The sequence below is a fragment of the Vanacampus margaritifer genome, chromosome 3 (genome assembly GCF_051991255.1).
Source record: "Vanacampus margaritifer isolate UIUO_Vmar chromosome 3, RoL_Vmar_1.0, whole genome shotgun sequence".
Taxonomy (NCBI): domain Eukaryota; kingdom Metazoa; phylum Chordata; class Actinopteri; order Syngnathiformes; family Syngnathidae; genus Vanacampus; species Vanacampus margaritifer.
In genome coordinates, this window is record NC_135434.1 from 28,624,676 (window position 1) to 28,647,448 (window position 22,773).

General features: G+C 42.2%; 1 protein-coding gene across 2 annotated transcripts in view; it reads right to left on the bottom strand.

Moving 5' to 3' along the window:
- Nucleotides 1-1,439: 1,439 nt before the first annotated feature.
- Nucleotides 1,440-22,773, bottom strand: part of LOC144048478 (uncharacterized) — a 105,910-nt gene continuing 84,576 nt past the window's right edge. Inside the window, exons 1-3 of one of the 2 annotated variants that reach the window (XM_077560494.1) lie at nt 19,069-19,144; nt 4,915-5,070; nt 1,440-2,862 (exon numbers count right to left, since the gene is read on the bottom strand). In XM_077560494.1, the coding sequence (XP_077416620.1) occupies nt 2,743-2,862; nt 4,915-5,070; nt 19,069-19,110 (318 nt within the window). In that variant the 5' untranslated portion in view covers nt 19,111-19,144 and the 3' untranslated portion in view covers nt 1,440-2,742. Of the gene's footprint in view, nt 2,863-4,914; nt 5,071-19,068; nt 19,145-22,773 lie in introns of those variants that run through there. The other variant, XM_077560493.1, reaches the window with a different exon arrangement.

The following is a 22,773-nucleotide window of genomic DNA, read 5'->3' on the forward strand; positions in this document are numbered from 1 at the left end:
TTAAATTATTTCAAAATACTAAGGCGGGACCTGAAACAGGCAGTTTGTGCTAGACACCTATCCAACATCTCTCAACTGGCGGCATTTTACAAGGAAGAGTGGCAAAATTTCATCCAAAGTAGATGTGAAAGACTGATAAATCACTAAAGAAAGTGTTTGGATGAAGTTCTCATTGCAAAAGGAGGTGCAATGTCCGATTAAGTGAGAGGCTCACATACTTTTGTACCCATGAAATCTGAGTTGTTCTTAAATCAACAACTTTTGTTCAAGAATGAATGATGATATTATCATTCTTTTTGTTCAAGTCCATTATTTTCAATGTCAGCAGATTTGGGTATGACTAAACATTTAATAAGGTTATTTTAATATTTTATACGAAAAATCTGGCCATGCCTGCAGGGTTCACAAACTTTTGAATTTTGAGCAGCACTGTATATATATATACCATGTGAATGCAGAATGAGACATATTTTATCAAAATTATTTCAAGCAAGCATTGGGTAAATGAGTAAATAGCAGTCAGCAAGGCCTGTTTTACTCTAATGACTCATATCAGTATTTATCCCAAATTTGTTTGTTTGCATATTTTGGGGTGAGTATTTTTAGTGTGTGTGTGTGTGTGTGTGTGTGTGTGTGTGTGCGTGCGTGCGTGCGTGCGTGTGTTATTAATGTTCTGCTGGTGTTTCCAGCAGCAGCCTCTGTTGCCACTCAGTGTTCGTTTGTTTGTGGGAAAGACTGCATTGTGACAATTATTCCAAACAAAATGCTTCACCCACTACACATAATTATACCACTGATGCTAATTACTGTGTTTATTATTAATGACTCATTAAACAATTTCGGTCACAGTCAATGATATGCTAATGAAGTTCTCATGAAATCAGGTAAAAGTATAAACAAAGGCAGTGGATTCTGGGACACTGCAGACAGTTACAGTCTTACCTTAGCATGCAAGAATTTTTCAGCTTTCATTGTAATGGTGAGAAAAAAAGGGTCTTTCATTTAATATCACGTAGACTGAATTACCGTTACTCTTGGTCTATATGCAATATGAATATTGTCTTGATTAGGCCACAGCTGCTGTTCAGTGTTTCTGTGATGTTACGCCAACACCAGCATCCTACCGTCTCAAAAAACAGGTTTGTAATATGTTAAATATATGTGACCACAATGTTAAATATAAAACAAAAACATGTTTTATAGTGTTTAGGATTTTAATTTTGTTTATTTACATTCATATTTCATTGGTTGTCCAAATGCACGATATCCACCCTAGTGGAGGTGTCACCAACTACTTGGAAAATTTATATTTAAAAAAAAAAAATGACAGTATTTTTCTTGATGCCAAGAGTAATAAAAGCACAAAAAAAATCCTGATGCCGATTATCATAATTTGTGCATGAAAGGGCTAGATAACTTAATTACTTCTTCCTATTTCCTTCAGAACATGAACACCATGCTTACTCTTCTTTTAAATCGTGGTGTTTTTTACTTTCGATTACAATATTTTCTGTTATTTTTTTACATATACAATAAACAAGCACACAATATTATTTACAATACACAGTGAGTCTTCAATTATTGTTGTGCAAATAGAATTACTGTAATTTGCTTCTTCCCTTTTTTCCTGATGGGCTTTGCTTTTGTGTAATCGTTTATGGCTCTGACAACATGATGCAGACAAACTTTTGAGTAGCAGATGGAGATATAACTGATGAGGAAAAACACGATTACATGATTTAAAAACATTATTGGAAAACTAAGGCCACCCCTGGACTTTGCAGCAATCAACTTATAAAGAGAGAAATTTATGTGATTGTTCTGCATGAGCACCTGCAAGCAATCTTGGCATTTGAGTGTCCATTCTACCATCCCTATTACACAATTAAAATCTTTGCTTTTTTTGCAAGGCTTCCTGTCTCCCTCTGTTGGTCATTGTTTTTCATGTTACTTGTTTCGTTGCTCTGTCTGTGTGCTCTACACTGTAAAAGTCAACTTGTAAGATTTACTTTTTAAAAATTCTCGCAAGTATTTGCACTCACTTTGATTAAGTACATTTTACTGCTTCATTATTAAGTATGTCGCAGTCAAAATAATTAAGTAACATTTACATGCAACTAATAATTACATGTAGTACTATATTAAGTAACTCTTACTAAACGTAATTAGAAAACTTACTTGTAATGTATTAAGATTTAGTCATTGTAATTAGGCTATAGCCATTGCCAATTAAGTAAATCTTAAAACCATGAAATGATTACCAATATGAAACAAATAAGTAATTGTATTAACTTTCTCTATTTGACTTTACTTAATTATACACGAATATTTGTGTACTACCAATATGCAAGTGTGTGTGCAAGTGTGTGCATTGTGTGGGATGTTTGTGTGCCATCAGTGTGAAATTGAACAGTGGCTCTGGATGCTGAACCTGTGTACTATAGGTTTTAAAGTATTATAACGCATGTCTATGCAAGACCAAGACAAACAGGTGTTGAAAAGGGAAAAACTAAATGAACACAAGGCAATGAGTCACTGTGTGTGTGTGTGTCGTGTTGCTTCACAACAGCAACTTCACCTTCAAAGTTTGCATTTTGGGGGAGTGCTTGACTGCATCAAGTTTGAGGAACATTTTTTGAAACGCCTCAAAAGGTTAGCGCAGTGCAGTGGGGTAGGCCAGGTTAAGGGTGTAGATCAGCCCCTTTGGCAGCATACAGGCTTTAGCGGTGTCGCCACATGCTGTTAGTACTGTATATCCTGTCCTTCTAGTAGGATGGACACATCAACTGGATTGTCTCCCTCAGCCCCATGGACCACCAGGACCTTGAGGGTATGCTCAGCTGCATCACTGCGGTTCTCCTGCTACATGCAATCAACAAGAAAAACAAATAGAACAGTTTCAATCATTTGGACTAATGTCAAATGAGCTTGTGTGCAGTAAAATCATGCTTTACCCAGCAATCTTCAAAAAGGTCCTCTTCCTTCTCTCTAAGGTACAGTATGAGAGCGCGGATAACTGTTTCACGTCTTACATCAGTGCTGTCATGTTTTGGTTCTGTCATGTTCAGTTTCTGCTTTCCTTGTGTTTTCCTTGTCTTGTTAATTGTGACCCTGCCCTTCCTTGTGTTGTCCAATCAGTGCCCTCAGCCACTTGTGTCTGGTCCAGGTGTGTCTTGTTGCGTCATTAGTGTTGGTGTATTTAGTCTGCTGTCTCTCCTCTGTCTGTGTTGGTGCATTGTGGTATGTATGTTTGTCCTCATGTCATGCTGCCTGTTTTCTGTTCCCTCCCAAGTTCTAGTTCTAGTTCAAGTTCAAGTTCATGTTTTGTTGCTGTCTGTTTTTTGTTCCCTCTTTTTGTTCAAGTTTTTGCTTTGTTTTATGTTTTTGAACTTTGGAAACCTTTTTGTTAATAGAAATTAAATCCCTTTTTTTTGGACTACACCCCTGCCTCCTTGCTCTGCCTTCCCGCATCTGGGTCCTAAAGCCCCCCGTTTTGACAAGTGCTTAGGTTCTGTGAACAGATTAATATTGTCTCAATACAAAAAAATTACAGTATGTGCTAGGGCTGGGTATTGATTCCAATATTCTCAATCGATTCGATTTTGATTCACAAGAGTTCAGTTTGATTCAATTTAGATTTTGAAAAATTTAATCCACTTAATATGATATTGATTAATTATGGATCATCAATTCTTTTTAAATATCAATAACATGATAAAAACTCCACAAACATTGAATTCCAAATTAAATTTTGCGAACGCGGTAACTGTCTGGTTAAATGATTTAGGTTGTTAATTCATGAAAGTAACATGTTATAATCACCTAAGTGTTACACAAAAATTGACATCGGTAAAAATGAAATTATTTGTATAATCTAATTCAACAATTGTAAATATAAATGTAAAAGAAAAAAATCTGAATTGTTTTAAAGTGCAGTATGTCAGGTCTTTTATAAATTTAAGAAAATACTTATTAAAAAAAACATTAAGATTTAAAAAATGGCTTGTAAAATTCTATTTTCGTATGAGTTTTTGGTAAAGAGATACTATATTAAAATACTTATTTCATGGTTTTATGAATCGATAGACTTGAAAAGAAAAAAATGATTTGATATAGATTATTACATTTTATAAACACACCCCTAGTATGTGCCACGATTTGCAGAGCTATAAGTGGAAAAAGGGAACATACAGGCTATTTAAGTTAAAGGGATATTTCACTTTGAATGATGTTTGGTTCTATCTACAGTATCTATGCTAAAGACATTCAAACAGTCACAGTGTCTTTCCATCTGATCTCACCATATTACGTAGCTCCTACCTTAATGGTAGCAGTGATTATGTCATATAATATTAGTCAATGTGGCCAAAAATTTAAGCATCTAAAAGACATAATGAAACCACCAGATATCACCATATTGCTTGTCGATTGTGATCTAAATGTCTTGAAGTCCCAACATAAAAATTAATTACTATGATTAGAAGTTTTTTAACCTTAGTGGATTGCCTCAACTTTAAAATCTTGCCTACAAAAACAGGCTCAAATTAGGCTAAAAACATGGTTCCAATGTTATTTTTACAAAGCGAAAAGTATGTACCGAGCAGTATGGTGGTACCGGGTGGTTTCCTTATATCTTTTGGAGACTTTAATCTGGGCCCCATTGACCTATATTACATGACATCACCATTCATACCACTGGAGTACAAGTTGTGTTAATACATTAAGTTAAGACTGAAAAAAAATGGTTTGTTGAATGATGTTTGGTTCTATAAGGTGATATGCTATGAACATTCAAAGATAAGATAATGTGCAACAGTATTTGCTATGAATGCATACTGTACATATGGAGTGTGGACTGTGGACTGAGTTGAGAGTAACAGTGTTGTCTCCTTGAAATTTTTTAACCGAGCACACCTGACTCAGTTTGCTCAGGAGAGGCCTCAGCTTGGTCCCCATGGTACCTCCCTTGGTCTTCATCATGGCAATGAGCTTTGGTGTGTACAGGTCCAATCTAGACAGGAATCTCTGGTCCAGGGGAATTGTAGTAATTCTCCTGAACTCCTCCTTGATCTGAAATGAAAAAGGATTTACATTATTAAAAAAGTTGTGAGACATTATTTACATCATTGAAGAATATGATCAGGACATTCTGTATGTCAATTTACCAAAATTTTTACTTTGATACTATACCTGCATAAAATACCTTGATACCGGTACTGACCTACTGTCTCCTGCAGTTCAATTTGTCCACCAAGTTTGGACCCCACGTTTCGGCAACGTGCGGTGGGCGCTATATGCAATTATATGCATATTTGCAATGTGTAAAACAACATCGGTTTGGCCAAGGAAAATGGCATTAGCGAAGACAAATGCTTAGAGGCACAATTTAAACTGCAAACTATCAGTTACACGGTTGAACAAGAGAATTCAACATCATTGGAGGAAGCAAGAAAACAAACTCGGATTTTGTCATCATTCCGGGAGGATTAACGAAGGAACTCCAAGTCTCCAACTGCTGAACATTGGCATAAGCTGGGCGTTCAAATTGAAGTTCCTGCTTGTGCGCTGGATAAGAGACAGCGAACACACTTTCACCAAACTGGGAGCTAGCGTTTAGCGAGTATGCCACCGTATATGAATGGATTGTGCACGCATGAGCGAACGTGTCTGCAAGTGCAAAGCTCGCTTGTTCAAGCCGGCACCATGGGGTAGATGCCACGAACTTCCGACTTCCGGGATTTACACATCAGCGCCGTTTCCGGCCACTGCTGGCCGCGTTCCAACACTCACACACCCACCCTGCGCCCCCCAAACGCGCGCTCCCGGTCATGAATGGGAGCGTCTCAGCTATCTGAAACGCTTCGGACAGCCACACTACACACTCGCAGCCTCGCACCCGTCGGCGGGAACATGCAACCAAGGGGCACAAAGGCGGAAGTGCAAGTATTAGGATGCAGCCCACACGTCGCAAACCGGAAACGGAAACAAAGCTGATTGGTGAAAAGTCGGAAGTCCCGCCTTCTCTGTGGCATATAGTCCATTGCAAAGACACCATTCGATTGCCCCGTCAGTCCGTCCGTCCGTCCGTCCGTCCGTCCGTCTTCTTCCGCTTATCCGGGGTCGGGTCGCGGGGGCAGCAGCTTTAGCAGGGAAGCCCAGACTTCCCTCTCCCCAGCCACTTCAGCCAGCTCCTCCGACGGGATCCCAAGGCGTTCCCAGGCCAGCCGAGAGACGTAGTCTCTCCAGCGTGTCCTGGGTCGTCCCCGGGGCCTCCCGCCGGTAGGACATGCCCGGAACACCTCCCCAGGGAGGCGTCCAGAGAGGCGTCCAGGGGGCATCCGAACCAGATGCCCGAGCCACCTCAACTGGTTCCTCTCAACGTGGAGGAGTAGCGGCTCCACGCTGAGTCCCTCCCGGATGACCGAGCTTCTCACCCTATCTCTAAGGGAGAGCCCGGCTACCCTGCGGAGGAAACTCATTTCGGCCGCTTGTATCCGGGATCTTGTTCTTTCGGTCACGACTCACAGCTCGTGACCATAGGTGAGGGCAGGAACGTAGATCGACCGGTAAATCGAGAGCTTTGCCTTTCGTCTCAGCTCCTTCTTCACTACAACGGACCGATACAGCGTCCGCATCACTGCAGACGCTGCACCGATCCGCCTGTCGATCTCCCGCTCTAACCTACCCTCACTCGTGAACAAGACCCCAAGATACTTGAACTCCTCCACTTGGGGCAGGATCTCATCCCCGACCCAGAGAGGGCACTCCACCCTTTTCCGACTGAGGACCATGGTCTCGGATTTGGAGGTGCTGATCCTCATCCCAACCGCTTCACACTCGGCTGCGAACCGCTCCAGTGAGAGCTGGAGATCACGGCTTGAAGAAGCCAACAGCACCACATCATCTGCAAAAAGCAGAGATGCAATGCTGAGGCCACCAAACCGGACCCCCTCAACACCTCGGCTGCGCCTAGAAATTCTGTCCATAAAAGTTATGAACAGAATCGTGACAAAGGGCAACCTTGGCTGAGTCCAACCCTCACAGGAAACAAATTCGACTTACTGCCGGCAATGCGGACCAAACTCTGACATCGGTCGTACAGGGACCGAATATCAGGGGGCTCTGTACCCCATACTCCCGAAGCACCCCCCACAGGATTCCCCGAGGGACACGGTCAAACGCCTTCTCCAAGTCCACAAAGCACATGTGGACTGGTTGGGCAAACTCCCACGAACGCTCGAGGACCCTGCTGAGGGTGTAGAGCTGGTCCACTGTTCCACGGCCGGGACGAAAACCACACTGCTCCTCCTGAATCCGAGTTTCGACCCTCCTCTCCAGCACCCCTGAATAGACCTTACCTGGGAGGCTGAGGAGTGTAATCCCTCTAAAGTTGGAACACACCCTCTGGTCCCCCTTCTTAAAAAGGGCAACCACCGCCCCTGTCTGCCAATCCAGAGGCACTGTCCCCGATGTCCACGCGATGCTGCAGAGACGTGTCAACCACGACAGCCCCACAACATCCAGAGCCTTTAGGAACTCCGGGCGGATCTCATCCACCCCCGAGGCCCTGCCACCGAGAAGCTTTCCAATCACCTCAGCGACTTCGACCCCAGAGATAGGGGAGCCGACCTCAGAGTCCCCAGACTCTGCTTCCTCAAAGGAAGGCGTGTCGGTGGAATTGAGGAGGTCTTCGAAGTACTCTCCCCACCGATTCACGACGTCCCGAGTCGAGGTCAACAGCACCCCATCTCCACTATACACAGTGTTAACGGCGCACTGCTTTCCTCTCCTGAGACGCCGGATGGTGGACCAAAATTTCCTCGAAGTCGTCCGGAAGTCGTTTTCCATGGCCTCACCGAACTCCTCCCATGTCCGAGTTTTTGCCTCAGCGACCGCCGAAGCCGCACTCCGCTTGGCCAGCCGGTACCTGTCAGCAGCCTCCGGAGTCCCACAGGCCCAATAGGACTCCTTCTTCAGCTTGACGGCAACCCTTACCGCTGGTGTCCACCAGCGGGTTTGAGGATTGCCGCCACGACAGGCACCAACCACCTTACAGCCACAGCTCCAATCGGCCGCCTCAACAATGGAAGCACGGAACATGGTCCACTCGGAATCAATGTCCCCCGCCTCCCCCGGGACAATGGAGAAGCTCTGCCGGAGATGGGCGTTGAAACTCTTTCTGACAGGGGATTCGGTCAGACGTTCCCAGCAGACCCTCACAATACGTTTGGGCCTGCCTGGTCAGACCGGCATCTTACCCCGCCATCGGAGCCAACACACCACCAGGTGGTGATCAGTTGACAGCTCCGCCCCTCTCTTAACCCGAGTGTCCAGCACATACGGACGCAAATCCGATGACACGACTACAAAGTCGATCATCGACCTGCGGCCTAGGGTGTCCTGGTGCCAAGTGCACATACAGTATGGACACTCTTGTGCTTGAACATGGTGTTCGTTATGGTCAGTCCGTGGCGAGCACAGAAGTCCAACAACAAAACACCGCTCGGGTTTCGATCGGGGGGGCCATTCCTCCCAATCACGCCCCTCCAGGTCTCACTGTCATTACCCACGTGAGCGTTGAAGTCCCCCAGCAGAACGAGGGAGTCCCCAGGGGGTGCGCTCTCCAGCACACTCTCCAAGGACTCCAGGAAGGGTGGGTACTCTGAGCTGCTGTTCGGTGCATAAGCACAAACAACAGTCATGACCCGTCCTTCCACCCGAAGGCGGAGGGAGGCTACCCTCTCATTCACCAGGGTAAACCCCAACGTACAGGCGGCTAGCTGGGGGGCAATGAGTATGCCCACACCTGCCCTGCGCCTCTCACCGTGGGCAACTCCAGAGTGGAAGAGGGTCCAGCCCCTCTCGAGAGAATTGGTACCAGAACCCAAGCCGTGTGTGGAGGCGAGTCCGACTATATCTAGTTGGAACTTCTCAGCCTCGCACACCAGCTCGAGCTCCCTCCCTGTCAGAGAGGTGACATTCCATGTCCCCAGAGCTAGCTTCAGTAGCCGGGGGTCGGACCGCCAAGGCCCCCGCCTTTGGCTGCCACCCAACTCACTGCGCACCCGACCCCTTTGGCCCCTTCCACCGGTGGTGAGCCCATGGGAAGGGGGACCCACCTTGCCTTTTCGGGCTGTGCCCGGCCGGGCCCCATGGGTATAGGCCCGGCCACCAGGCGCTCGCCTTCGAGCCCCACCTCCAGGCCTAGCTCCAGAGGGGGGCCCCGGTGACCCACGTCCGGGCAAGGGAAACGAGGATCCAAAGTTCGTGTTCATCATTGGGGTCGTTTGAGCCATGCTTTGTCTGGTCCCTCACCTAGGACCTGTTTGCCATGGGTGGCCCTACCAGGGGCATGAAGCCCCGGACAACATAGCTCCCAGGCTCATGGGGACACGCAAACCCCTCCACCACGATAAGGTGATGACTCACAGAGGGGCAATTGCCCCTCCACTGCATAAGCAGCCAAGGAGGTATGTGTGTGTGAATAGCAGGTGGTCTTCTGATGCTAATCTGTTAGATCAAATTGTTCCTGTTAAGCGGAAGGATATAGAGGTTTAGATGATAACTACAGGCCACTATCGGTATTATTTTATTAATCAGGTCTGCTTTTTATAGTTGAATGAGTAATAATTGTTTGTTTGTTTTTTATAAAGAATTTTAATTTTTTGTTTTTTCCCTGCATCTCTCATAACTTATTCATAGGTGTGAAAATGATTTAACCTTTGTTCTGTCTCTGAGTTCCCTTTCCAGAATTTGAAGTCGGCGATTTTGTGTGGCGGTCCTGACACTTGAGAGGACTCCCCATGTGGGCGCTGACTGGGAGGTGACATTTTAAGCATAATTTGAGGTAACATGTAAAGAAGATGTCTATGGTAGACATATGCGTAAATATAGTAATACTACTTGCTATAGTGTAGTGAATAAATTAAAAAAATAAAACTACAGAATGAATAAAAATAAATAAATTCAAAAAAATTAATTGCTCTTGCTATGATCTCATCTCCCTCTGTCTGTTGTGAGTGTATAATGTTTCAGGCAGGTTCAATCTTTGGCTAGAGGTGTTTCTCTTGGGTGACTCAACAAACGTGCTAGATTAACCTGGCTGTTGGGCCACGAATATGGACAGTTGTCTCCTGCATCTGCTTGGCATAAAGAGTGAACGGCAAGCTGCACGAAGGCCACTTTCGGGGGGGGAAGTGGCCACACAGACAGTGACAAGGATGGTACACTGTATATCCGCTCGCCCTGTGACTGTTCAATGACTCTTATGCATTGTTTGAGCATAATGTCCATCAACTTTTTGAGCAGACATCTCGAACTCTCATCACAGCCGTCTCGATGACCTCTCAGGGGTCTCCAGTGAAAGCCCAGGCCCGCTTTGAACTTTGCCCTGCGCAGCTGCTGCCATCTGCTGGACAGGAAGGGATATGGACTCCAGTTGTAGACTCAAAGTTCTGGAATCATCTGAGATTAGCTCCTTGGGTCGTATTTTGGTCTGTTTGTGTACATTTGCACGCTGTACTATGTCAGAACGGGAGATGTGATCTATAGCAACTCAGTTTCGGAAATTGAAAACAGCTTAAGTGAATAAGGGTAGGATAAAATTTATTTCAATCTTAATTACTCTATTTTCCGTTATTTGATGCTTGTTGGATTTGGTCTTCTAATTTTTTGCCCATTTTTCTTTTATAATTTTAGCTTCTGGATTGGGACTCATTGATGTGGAACACTTTTTTGCTGGTTAAATTTTAAATCTTTGATTAAGCTCACAGCACTGTGATCTTTGATCCCACGGGGGATGCACTCTGCAAAGTTCCCTGCTGTGTTTTACAAGCCTCACTACTCTGTAGAAGAGGTGGGGTTAATTAGCATTTTAAGATTACTTTTTGGTTTGTTTAACTCTTTTACTGCCAAAGACGTTAAATGACGTTCTGCAAAAACCTACGGAGGAGCGCCAAAAACGTTAAAAGACGTCCACCCATTTTTTTTTTTTTTTTTTTTTTAACGGGTGCAGGGAAGGCTTGCGGAGCTGTCCTGAAAGTTTCAAGCAGGTCTAGTGAGCCTAATGACTATTTTTGGCCCCTAGAGGGCAGCGATGACTCTCTTTTGACAAGATCGGGTGGGCGTCAGCAGAAGACGTGAGGCGGGGCTAGAGTGTTGTGGGGACAATGGCTGAAGAAGCCATAATGGCGGTTGCAAGCAGCTCACGCTAGAGCCGTTTTTTTTAAAGACGAAAAGCATCGACCAACGATAAAGAGCACATTGATGACGACGATGATCATCATCGATGATGATGATGATGGTGACTCCGTGGTTGGAAGCATTGACGCGGCAGTAGAATACGTTAGGCGGAGCTACAGTAGATGGAGGAGGAAGCGGACAATGTTGCAAGCAGCTCACAGTTGGGAATTTTCATTGCTAAAGAGCACATTGATGACGACGATGATCATCATCGATGATGATGATGGTGACTCCGAGGTTGACGGCGAAGTTGGAAGCATTGACGCGGCGGCTATGACGACGTCATAAAGGTTCACGGACTAGCGATGCAGACACCGGAAAATGCGGAGCACAAGCGAGCACGCTCAGGCGGACGTTCAATTGGACGACGAAGAGTGCCCCGAGTCCAATGCATATTCATCGGAGGAGTGGGTACATTCTGCTACTTGCTATTTATTCCCCGGAAAAAAAGGCCGTCAAGAAAGTGTAACATCTGCACGCGAAACGGACAATGAAAGTGAAAGTAATCTGTTGTGCGAATCCTGCTCCCTCTCCTTGCACGCAGGAGAGCGTTACAAAAAGAAAAACTGTATTTGAAACATCCACATAATTGTAAGTAGTACCACAGTTGCATACATTTGTAAATAGTTTGCGAAATTGTTTTGTCAAATTGTTACACTGTTGAATGGAAATAAACGTATTTTGCAAACTAAAAACACTTTTTCATTGTTGGTGAAAGCGTTTTACAGAAGTAAAGCACTGTTTAGGTGTTTGTGGCATCATTCATGGACAAAAATAAGTGTACAATTCACTAGAGTGCATGAAATAATATTGTTTCACAAAAAGCTCTTTTTCTCCGTTTTTTGTTTCAAAACAGAGCATTTCGGTGAAACTAACCATTTTCTATTGTTGATTACTGAAGAACGGAATAAGGTAGAAACAAACTTTTTCTTCTGATGAAAGATGAGAGTTCAATCTTTCATTTGGTAGTATGTGTGTTTCCATAGTCCAAACACAATATTTTCTGTGGACCTTGAAAGATCAGTCAAAATGCTTAAATCGGCTGGCACTGGAGACATCCCGTTTCTGAAAACGTCTGAAAGTCAGAGTTAAAGTAGGAATTTTGTCTTGTTCTCCCTCTGATCTTTTATCTTAATTTACAGTTTGTTTGTTTTTTCCTCACTTTGTGTTCCCTGGATAGGATTCAAATTTGCATCACAAACGCTTGCCTCAAAGGCTTTTGTTTTTTATGACTTGTTGTTGCTAGCTCAGCCGGATCTGCCCCTGTAGTTTTGGTGTTGGCCAAATTGCCCCAATTTGGTTTTTCTTATCTACAGGACACAAGGTGTCTGTTTTCCCCCCTCTTTGAAGCAGCAATCTGTTCGCTGCTACAGTTTTCACATACATGTCTGAAAATGATCTGAGTTGATCTTTATCAGATGGGGGAATTACTGGTCTGTCTGTGTGTATCGTCACAAAGGAAGGTATGCACACAAACAGTTCATGTTGAATTAAATAAATATAGAACTATAAGTTAGTCTGAATATGATAATTCTACAGTCTGTGAGAATGAATGAATTCACAGGAGGAGAATTGAGGTGATCGGATTATGACTTGGAGGAAAGTAAGTTTTGGCAAAGACGACACTCATGGCGAAAATAAGGTAAATATATTCCATTTCAGAAACAATTGAAAAGTCTAATTTCTAGAGCCCATGGAATATGCCATTTAGGTGTGGAAGGAACATTGAGACACACCTGGGTGACATTATTTCATAAGACAAGTTGTTAAAAATGAACTGCAGGACTGCAGTGTTTATTAAAGGTATAAGTATATATATATAAATCTCTTCCCGGAGTGTTCATGGCCCGGCCGGACGTGACCGCTCTGGGTTAAGATGTTGTTGTTTTTAAATAATTTACACTGATATGAAAAAAAAAATACAGAAATTTGCTGGTTACGACTAAAAGCACATTCATGCTAAATCTACAACAGTAAATATCATGGTAAAATATTTGATTAATCATTATCTACCATCGTAAGGGTTTCCTAGCAATATTGGATCAGACAAAGGAACCCATTTCAAAAACAAAACTTTATAAGATATAGAAAAGGCATTTGGATTAAAACATATTTGATTTAGTATATTATCCCTGAGGATAGATTTAAAAAAAATAGGAATATTAAACAATTGGACTCATAAAGTTTTAATTGGCTACAAGATTTTCATTGTTGCATCATTGAATGTGCAAATGTCATTAAACGGATTCTGCTTGAATGTCACAACAAACAGAACTTTTCCCGGGTCCAAGAGCACATTCCAAGTCCTACAACTTAAACAATTAACATTTACTAACTCCCAACTAACAAAAACTACCAGGTGCTCTTTCCAAAGTAAAGAATGGAGAATATGTATGTTATAAGTGACTAAATGAAAATGGTTTTGCATACAGATTGGTGAAGGAGAGGTCAATCTGGTTTGCTGCTCATAAAGGGGGGAGCACATCACCCACATGTGATCCACATGTGGTCCACAAGGCTCATCAATCACATCACCTGAACCCCGACCGGGGGGTAACCAAGCTGCTGACCCAGATGCCCCTGCTGTCTGTTCCAGGAGGATGCTGCTAAGTGCTGTTCGAGGCACTGTTCCATAAAAGACCTTCATCACGAGATGACTTCGCGGCACAAACACATCTGCTATTGCGTCGTGACACTTTTTGTTGATAACCACGTCACATCGGGTTATGCCTTATATATGATATGCCCCTTCCACTGAAAATTTCTTAATGAATCAAATTGTTCTTTAATGCCATATGACTGCTAAACTACTCTCTCTCTCTCTCTCTCACTCCCTCTCTCTCTCTCCTGCTATTCTTATTTCTAAACTCCACACACAAACATTGCTTAATTTTGCGACGATCAAGATCCACGCTGGACTTTGTCTCTGAAGTGTTTTTAATGTTTATCTTGTGTGTTGTTTTTTTTAAAAAGCCCAAATGGGGGAATTGAAAGGAATATTCTGTTTCAATTTAATTATAACTGTTTTGATTTAGTTATAACTATTTAGAATTGGACAAAATTGCTTTGATTTACTCAGTATAGTTTTGATGTGACAATTCAAATGTTTAAAGGGTGAGTCTCCTACAGGACAGATGAGATGGGGGGAGGTGAATGTGTGTTAATTAGACCCTTTGTTCTGAAAGGCTGAAAACTGTGTTTTTTCATCGTGGGTCAGAGAGGGGGGAGTAGGGTTGGCCAAATGTATTGAGACATTGTGACAAATGGGGGCGTAGTCATGTGACTCTGGGAGGTAACGTTTTGAAGGACAAGGGATATTAGCCACAGGTGGGGCATGGGAACTTGACAGTTGAGAATCCAAGATAGCGCGGGTGGCTGCCATCGTCTCCTGTCAGCGATGTCGTGAATAAATGTAGAGAAAATGCCTGAATTCACTGATCTCATGTATGTTTTATTAATCAACGGCATGAACACGCAAATGGTAAGAATCCTTCATTCCAACAGTGTCCATGAGTTGTGACTGCTTCAATACTTTGACGGGGCTAGTGGACTCAAACTAATAACATCTGAAATACTCCAAGTACCATGTACTTTGCAGTTTGAGAACAAACACCACTCTGTCATGTACAATGAGGATTTGCATTATTTCTGCAAAGTCGGGCAAACCCACAGTGGAGCCATATGCCACCACATATGCCAATAGAATAACTGGTTCCTTGACAGTCTACACTGGTTGTCAAATGAACTGTTGTCTCTTGAGGAAATTTGTGTCTCAGAAACTATTGAATGTTCTCATTAACAACTTCCAAAGGTACTTTAGTTATCTTTGATACTGAGACAAGTTTTTTGTTGTTTTTTTTTTACATTGGAACTATTGAGATAGTATGCAGTCATTGATTGGTGTTTCACAGCCATAGACTGTTGAAGCAGCCAGTCTGTCTCACTAACTTCTTAAAGAAGTGGCGCTTTGCTTCAAACCAAATTGTCCAAAAGAAAACTACTGGGCCAAAAGCCTTAATGAGCTGTAGGTAATGCTCTAGAAAATGGTGTTCAGGAATCAACTTCCCTTGTGGAAAAACACTGCAAAATCTTTGCTTATGCTCTGAAATGAGACCATCGAGGTAACCAATACTTTCATCTGTGTGGGTAGGTGACATGCATTACTCAACAACATCTTTGAGTGTCATCAATAACTGCCGTGCCTGGTCCTCTTCCGGTACTTTGGATCCAACCATAAGCGGAAATAGCCACAGTAGGCACCAATTTTCGTGTGCGTTTCCCGATATAGTTTTCCGGGAGGCAAAGGTTGTTGCAATAGGTGTGGGACAATTTGTTCCTTGTATGGGAACTTCTTGATGATGGTGTTGAGCTTTTCAAGAGAGAAGTACCTCATCTTTATCAAGCGTTCTAGACACAGCGCTAATTCCACAGGTATAATTCCCTCAAGCAAATCATGCAGTAAGTCCGGTGGGTAACTTGTAGTCACATGAAAGTGATTCAACGTTTCTGTAATGGCACATTGTCTTTTGATGCCACGGCTAAGAGTGTCACTGGCTACTTCAGCCTCCACGTCCAACTGGTGTTGCTGTTTGGTTCTAATGGGGAATGCACCTGTCCTGACCTCAACTTCCTAAAAACGAGACCGCTCTCCAAGACAAAATCTACAAACGTGATCCTGAAAAACTTTCAACAAACCCCCCCAATGAGTGGGCGCCAAGGTTGTCAGCGATCACAGAAAAGACTGTGCCCTTTACAAATTTTTCCAAATAGGGCACAAAAAGACCCTGCTCTTCAAGTGTTTTCAAATCAGTTAATAAAGGGTGTAACACTTGAGAATAACCAAACTGGTTCACATCGTCTGCCTTGCATATAATGGCCAGGTAAATTAATGATAATGTAGATCTCAAAAGCCAACACCCAATAGACCCCTGTTACCTTGTGCTTCTTACGAGAGGTTCCTAATGGATTGTATATTTCAAAGTTATCATCGTACAGTAGAATCAAAAGTCTGAAGTCTTCTCCAGATAGAAAATCACTTTCCTTATAATGGGAACCATCACGAAAAGTAGTATAATGACAAGTACTAGAATCGGTTGGGGCAGACCGCAGTATAGAGCAGTGCTGCGGTCCCCTGTCCGTGTCAAAGCCGCCCCCCACCCCCCTATTTTTTTTTTTTAATGCACCACATACACTCACTGACATGCTGGGTGCTGGGGGTGGGAGGGTGTCTGGGGGCCTGGGAGCGACTGGGGCTGGGTTGGGGTGGATGGCGAGGGTGGATGGGGGGCGGGGGGCTGTGGACCGGTGGGGTTCCTGGCGGGTTCCTGCCCCGTCCTGCTGCGTTGGGTTGGGGGCGCGGGCCGCGTCGGGGTGGGGGGCGCTGAGGTGTTGCGCTTGCTCTGTCCTGGCGGGGTTCGACGGCTCCCCTCTTTGGTGGAGATTTTCATGCACGCCAGATCCACCACACCAGCATCTATCAAAACTCAGACACAATCTTCCTCAGGTCATTGAATCGGTGGAGGCTGGTGTCTGTGGATCTCACTCTGCTTCGTCTGTCCTTCCTTCCTTTCCTCAGTCTCTCCTTTGGTCTGTTGAGGTCTCCCTAATTTGTTGAAATTTAGATGTCTCTGGGGTTGGTGAAGGACTCTGGTTGGTGGCCTGGTGGGTGGTGTCTGGTCGGTGCTGGATTTCACTTTCCTTTCTTTTCTTTGGTCCTTCCTCTGGTTTCCTGACGGCCTCACGACTCTGGCTGGAAGTGTTCGGTTTAGGTGAACGGTATGGGATTTTTTTTTAATAGTTTTTAGGTGAACTAATGAATACACGCACACTCGCACGCACGCACGCACACACGCACGCATGCACACACGCACATACACATATTCACCCACATGCAAAAAATATTTTAAAAAAGGAGAGCAATGATGATGACATGTCAAATCGGTAAAATTACCGAATGAACAATACTGAGCTCTCCAGGAAAAAAAAAAAAAAGTCCTCACCGTCCCCAACTATTGTTTCATAAGAAGACCACTGACTTTCATCTACCAACACATTTTCATCTCCCAAGAAACTAGCATCTGTTGCCTGATTAAAAAATGCCTGGAATACAGTATCCTTAAAATCTTCCAGGCAGTGAGGAGTGTGCTTCCTACTTTTATGTAAGGCAAAAGTGTATATACTGTATACTTGCTATAGTCACACCCTTTAAAAACACACTGGACAGTTTCTTTTTAAGATGGGTCTCGAGGTGTTCAAGCTATTGCTTCTCTGAGTGGAAGCTACACAAATTACAAACAAGGCACAAAAAAGAAACTGTTTGCTCTCAGGGAACAGTTTCAGGATGATATCGAGATAGATGTGAGTGAAGTTCACTCCAACCCGTAAAGGAACAAGGAAAATCTGAGCACAAGCAGGGTAGTGACCGTGATTGACTGGTGTGAAAATGTTTCAGTCTATAATGCTTTAAGAGCTCTAAACGTGTTGAAGTTCTAAAATTGCAATGTTTGCATGACCATCTCATAGCACAGTTCAAACCAGGCAATATTGACTTAGGCCAAGTTTAAAAAAATAATAATAATAATTTGAATGTCTGTAAATCATATTTTACACTCACCAAGACTAATTCTTGAAAAGAAAAGGAGTGCACTGCACTGACTGAATCAGAAAATAAATAAATAAATGAAATTATATTAAAACAATGGCCTCTCTGCGATTGAGCCTTTGTGTGTTTGAGTTTTTGTGTGGGTGGGTGTTTATATGTCATGTAAATACTGCTATGCACTTATCAAAAGACTAACTGCACTGCACTGGTGAACCTGTAAAAAGAAAAGAAAATGTGTCAGGTTAGAACAATGACTTAAAACATTTTTTGCGTGTGTGTGTGTGCGCGTGTGTCTGGGGGGGCGTGTGGTTGGAGGGCTTGGGGTCAATTATAATTATTAGAAATAATAAAAATGATTATTAACTACAATTTCAAATATAGTAACTCCATGTTTGGAAACAATATTGCAATATAATTGTTAATAAATTGTACTTGCATACAGATCATTGACTTTAAAAATGTAATTGACATGCATACATTTTCAACGTAATTGTAATCAAAAAATGTAATTGACCCCAAACCTAGTGCAGATGTATGTTAGAAAGACAGTGCCAGAGAGATAAGAATAAAAAAAAAAGTTTTTTACTAAAACAAAACACATTACAGTTTTACTGCACCACATCAAGTATACTTAAAGATGATTATGCTTAATTGTTAATAGAAAACAGATCGCCTGTCAGATAGCCATGTTTGTTAAAATCATTTATGGGCTTCACAATACCTCTCAAACAAACACCAAACACTTCAGTGATATCCGAATATTAGTATAACAAAAATCAGCTTAGTCTAACTGCCTCACTGGCAAGTTAACAACATTAGCGAGCTTGACAGCTCGCTAATGTTGCTCATGTTGTCGCTAATGTCTTGACAGACAATCTATCTCTAGATTAACTAGAGATAGTCAACAAAAAGCAAGACTAGCGTTAGCGCTAGCACACACACACTGGATAATTTAACTACTTAGCCTATCTAGCTACAGCTGCGAGCTGGCTGGCAGCACAACGTTTAGCTGTCAGTGGAATTTCGTCTTTGTTCATCGTCATTTCCTCAGGTAAACTGGGTGGTGACATGTTAGATAGCTAAACATGTGGTGATACAGGTAATAAGATGGCTGGCTAGATCGTTTTGGCGCCTTTTGGTAATTAGGCGCAGCCAGGAATTGAAATGTTGGTCATGCAGGGTAAATGCAGATATTTATAACCAAGTCAATGATTAGTTACACTTACCTGACCAACGACTACTGCCTGCAGAAGAGTAGGTCCAAACATCTGTCATCCGACTTGTCTGACGGTCGACTGTGTTCAGGCAAGATGCGTGCTCTGTTCGAAGCAGTCGGCAGTTGTGTGACTTGGCCAGTGAGCATGCGCATTCAAACAGGCTTCCATTTGGAGTAAAATTTACTTAGGATTTTTAGTTATATGAGCTGTGTCTATTAATTGAGTAAATATTTTAAAAGAATTCTAAGTAAATTGTACTCAAATATTGCTGTTTATTTAATTGTGTAATATTTGCACAATTTTATTATGTTTTTGTTTAAAGATAAAATTACAATGTAGATATTACGAACATTTGGTTGATACATTTTACAACACTACAAAGTTAATTTTTCCTGCCTAGAGTATGCGTTTATTTAAGGCTTTAGCGTATGCCTAGAGTACGCGTTTATTTAAGGCTTTAGCGTAGCGGACGCACGGGCTACTTTTAATTTAGCCACTTACGTCACCAACGCAAGGGAAGGAAGAAGAAGCGAATCATGTTACTTATTTGATTCAAGCATCAGGAACGAAGGAATTAAAGACAAATCAAAAGCGCGAGCAAAATGCGGAAATGGTGACAATGACAAGGTTTCCGTAGGTGAACCTGCGGAAGGATCATTACCGGAGAGAGCGAGCGCCCGCGGCGAACGAGGGCGAGGGCGAGGGTGCAGCCAACTCGCAGGAGCCCGGCCGGCCAAAGCTGCAGGATGACCAGCGGCGGCTCGGCCAACCATCCGGCCCCGCGGCAGTCCGGGCCTAGGCCAGGGGTCGGCAACCTTTACTGTCAAAAGAGCCATCTTAGGCCAAATAAATAACAGAAAATCTAAGGGGACCAAAGAGCCACATGTGGATCCAGAGCCGCAGGTTGCAGACTATTGCCCTAGGAAACTGCCTAGTTTTGCCAAGTGTTAAGTCCAGCACTTTTGGCCGCGTCACATACGCAGCCAACTAAATCACTGTAAGGGGAGATTTCAATTTCTCCTTCTACTTTGTCAAGCACTGTGTGTGCCTAAATCATCCTGATTTTAAAGAGAATGAACGCATGCATCATATCGTAAAGAAAATGTTTGGTTTGACTTCCCCTTTAAATATTGATTTTATTTTATTTGTGTTTTTGAGCAGATCAAAGAAATATGTCAAGTTAAGCCAAACACAGCAACACATTATAACAAACAATCAGAAAACAATCATGGCCCAAAAAAAAAAACATCATCATGTACACCAGTGGCAATGAAGTAAGCTCAACATGTGCTACGCAAAAAAAAAAGGAGTGGGAAGAAGATAGATTATTGAATCACACCCCCATCTTCCATCAATATACATGGAATTCATTCAACTTCTGCTTCCCTTATATTTAAATTACAGCCATGCAAGTCCTACTGGTAAATTACAGGTTAAGAAAAATGGAACATTACATAGGGATACTATCTAAATAATAATTTGTACAATTTTAGAATACACCATGTTGCAGCAATAATTAAATACCAACAAAGGTAATACAAATATTATACACCAACATGATAAAGTATTATCGCGGACATACCCACAATGTAATGGAAGGGAACATACCAGCATGGTACGAAACAACAATGGTAAGAAAGCCAGTACAGGGCAATTAAAGCTAAGCCCTGCCCTCCTGATACTGTGACCAGATCATATGTTTGTAAGATGCGCTAAAGCTATAAATGTTTTGACATAATTGACATATGTATTTGACATATATTTGAAATATAAATATAAGTAGTGCACACCAGGACAACTAAACACACGCGACACTGTAATTACTTGATGAAAACTGCTTGATATCAAACATTTGGCATAAAAATGTAAATACTTGGGAATTAAAGCTGCAATGTTGATCTTGGAGATTAATTTACAATTTACATTGAAAATAAAGACCCGACTGTTCTTATATATTGTGTGAAATGTTTTTTCTCAATTATTATTATTTTTTATTCACTGTTATGTTTCCACAACGGAATTCCCTTAAGTATCAACAGCTATCTAGAGAGAGAGAGAGAGAGAGAGAGAGAGAGAGAGGTGGGGGGTGGGGGGGGGGGGGGGTTGGCGCACAATAAACTGTTTTGTTTCATGGTAAAATATCCTTCCATTTCAAGTTCCTGCAGCGAGGACCCTGGGCAAATTGATGTATGCCTCCTCCTCTTCCTGGATCTCTCCTCTTTTCCAACAGCATTATGGGTGGTTTTAAAATATTAATATGAGAGTGCATTTAGTGGAGAGTAGCTCATACGAGTATTCTCTTGTGACTCCCTATTTAGGTCACTTGGGAGAGGCTGTCTGCTTGCCTGGCTGATTTACTCTAAATGCAACATTAAAAATCCCCATTCTTTTTTATTTCTCTCTCTCTCTCTCTCTCTCTCTCTCTCTCTCTCTTGAAAGATACATATAGACAGGCCATTCAATACATACATACATACTGTATATATATACATATATATATATACTTATATATATATATATATATATATATATATATATATATATACTGTATATATATAACCATCCATCCATTTTCTTAACCGCTTAGTCCTCACAAGAGTCGCGGGGGGCGCTGGAGCCTATCCAGGCTGGCTTCGGGCAGCAGGCGGGGTACACCCTGAACTGGTTTATATATACTGTATATATATATATATATATATATATATATATATACATATATATATATATATATGTTTAAGGGGCAGAAAGTTAGGAAGAGCCATTTGGACTGTGTAGCACTTCCACCGGTTCCCTGCTTTGACAGAACGCACTTGGTAGCGCCTGTTAGCATTAGCACTGAGCTAGGTTGCTATAGCTCTCAAAGAGTTGTCCATGGGCACTCTCAAACCCCTATGAAAGCCAAGAGCCGAGTGTTTGCCCGTCTTGTCATAAGCCACTTGATCTTTTGATGTGAAGCCTATTTTATCCAGCATCTCTGTTTTCTGGTTCGTTTGCAGTAAAGCTGCGTCACTCACAATGCACATCCGAGAACTTGACAAAATAAAAGCATTCAACGTCATGCAATATAAGTCACTATAACACAATTTAGCTTTAATAAATTAAATAATAATGTATATATTTGTGGGGACTGGCGTCAAGTTCTGAAGTTACATGTTAAAAATGTGTCAGCTCTTATGAAAAGAACACATCGATCTTTTCTGGTTCATTTGCAGTTAAGTTGCATCATATTACAATGCACATCCGTATTGAACTTGAAATATAAGCATTCAACATTGTACAAAGGAGTCTCTGGGGTCAAGTTGTATTTTACAATTTTTAAAAATGTGCAGTTATTTCATGTTAAAATTTAGTCAGCTCTTAAAAGAATGAAAAGAAAAATGCACTGAGCTGTCACCATTGTCTTACAAATGCAAATAAGTCATGTAGGGACAGAAAAATTACCAATACAAATCAATGGCAAACTTTTTTTTTCCAGTACAGTACATATTTTAATTTTAAAACAATTTTATTAATTGTTATGAAATTACTTTATCAATGACTAAAAATGCAACTATATTTATGTTATTATTAACAGTTCTTCCCACTTTTATGTTACTTTCATGTATGAAAAATTAGGGGTACATTTTTCATACTTTTTATTGTCAATTTAGACATGAATTGAATTGAATTATTGAAGTCATGTGATTAATTATGATTAAAAAAATCTTAATTGCT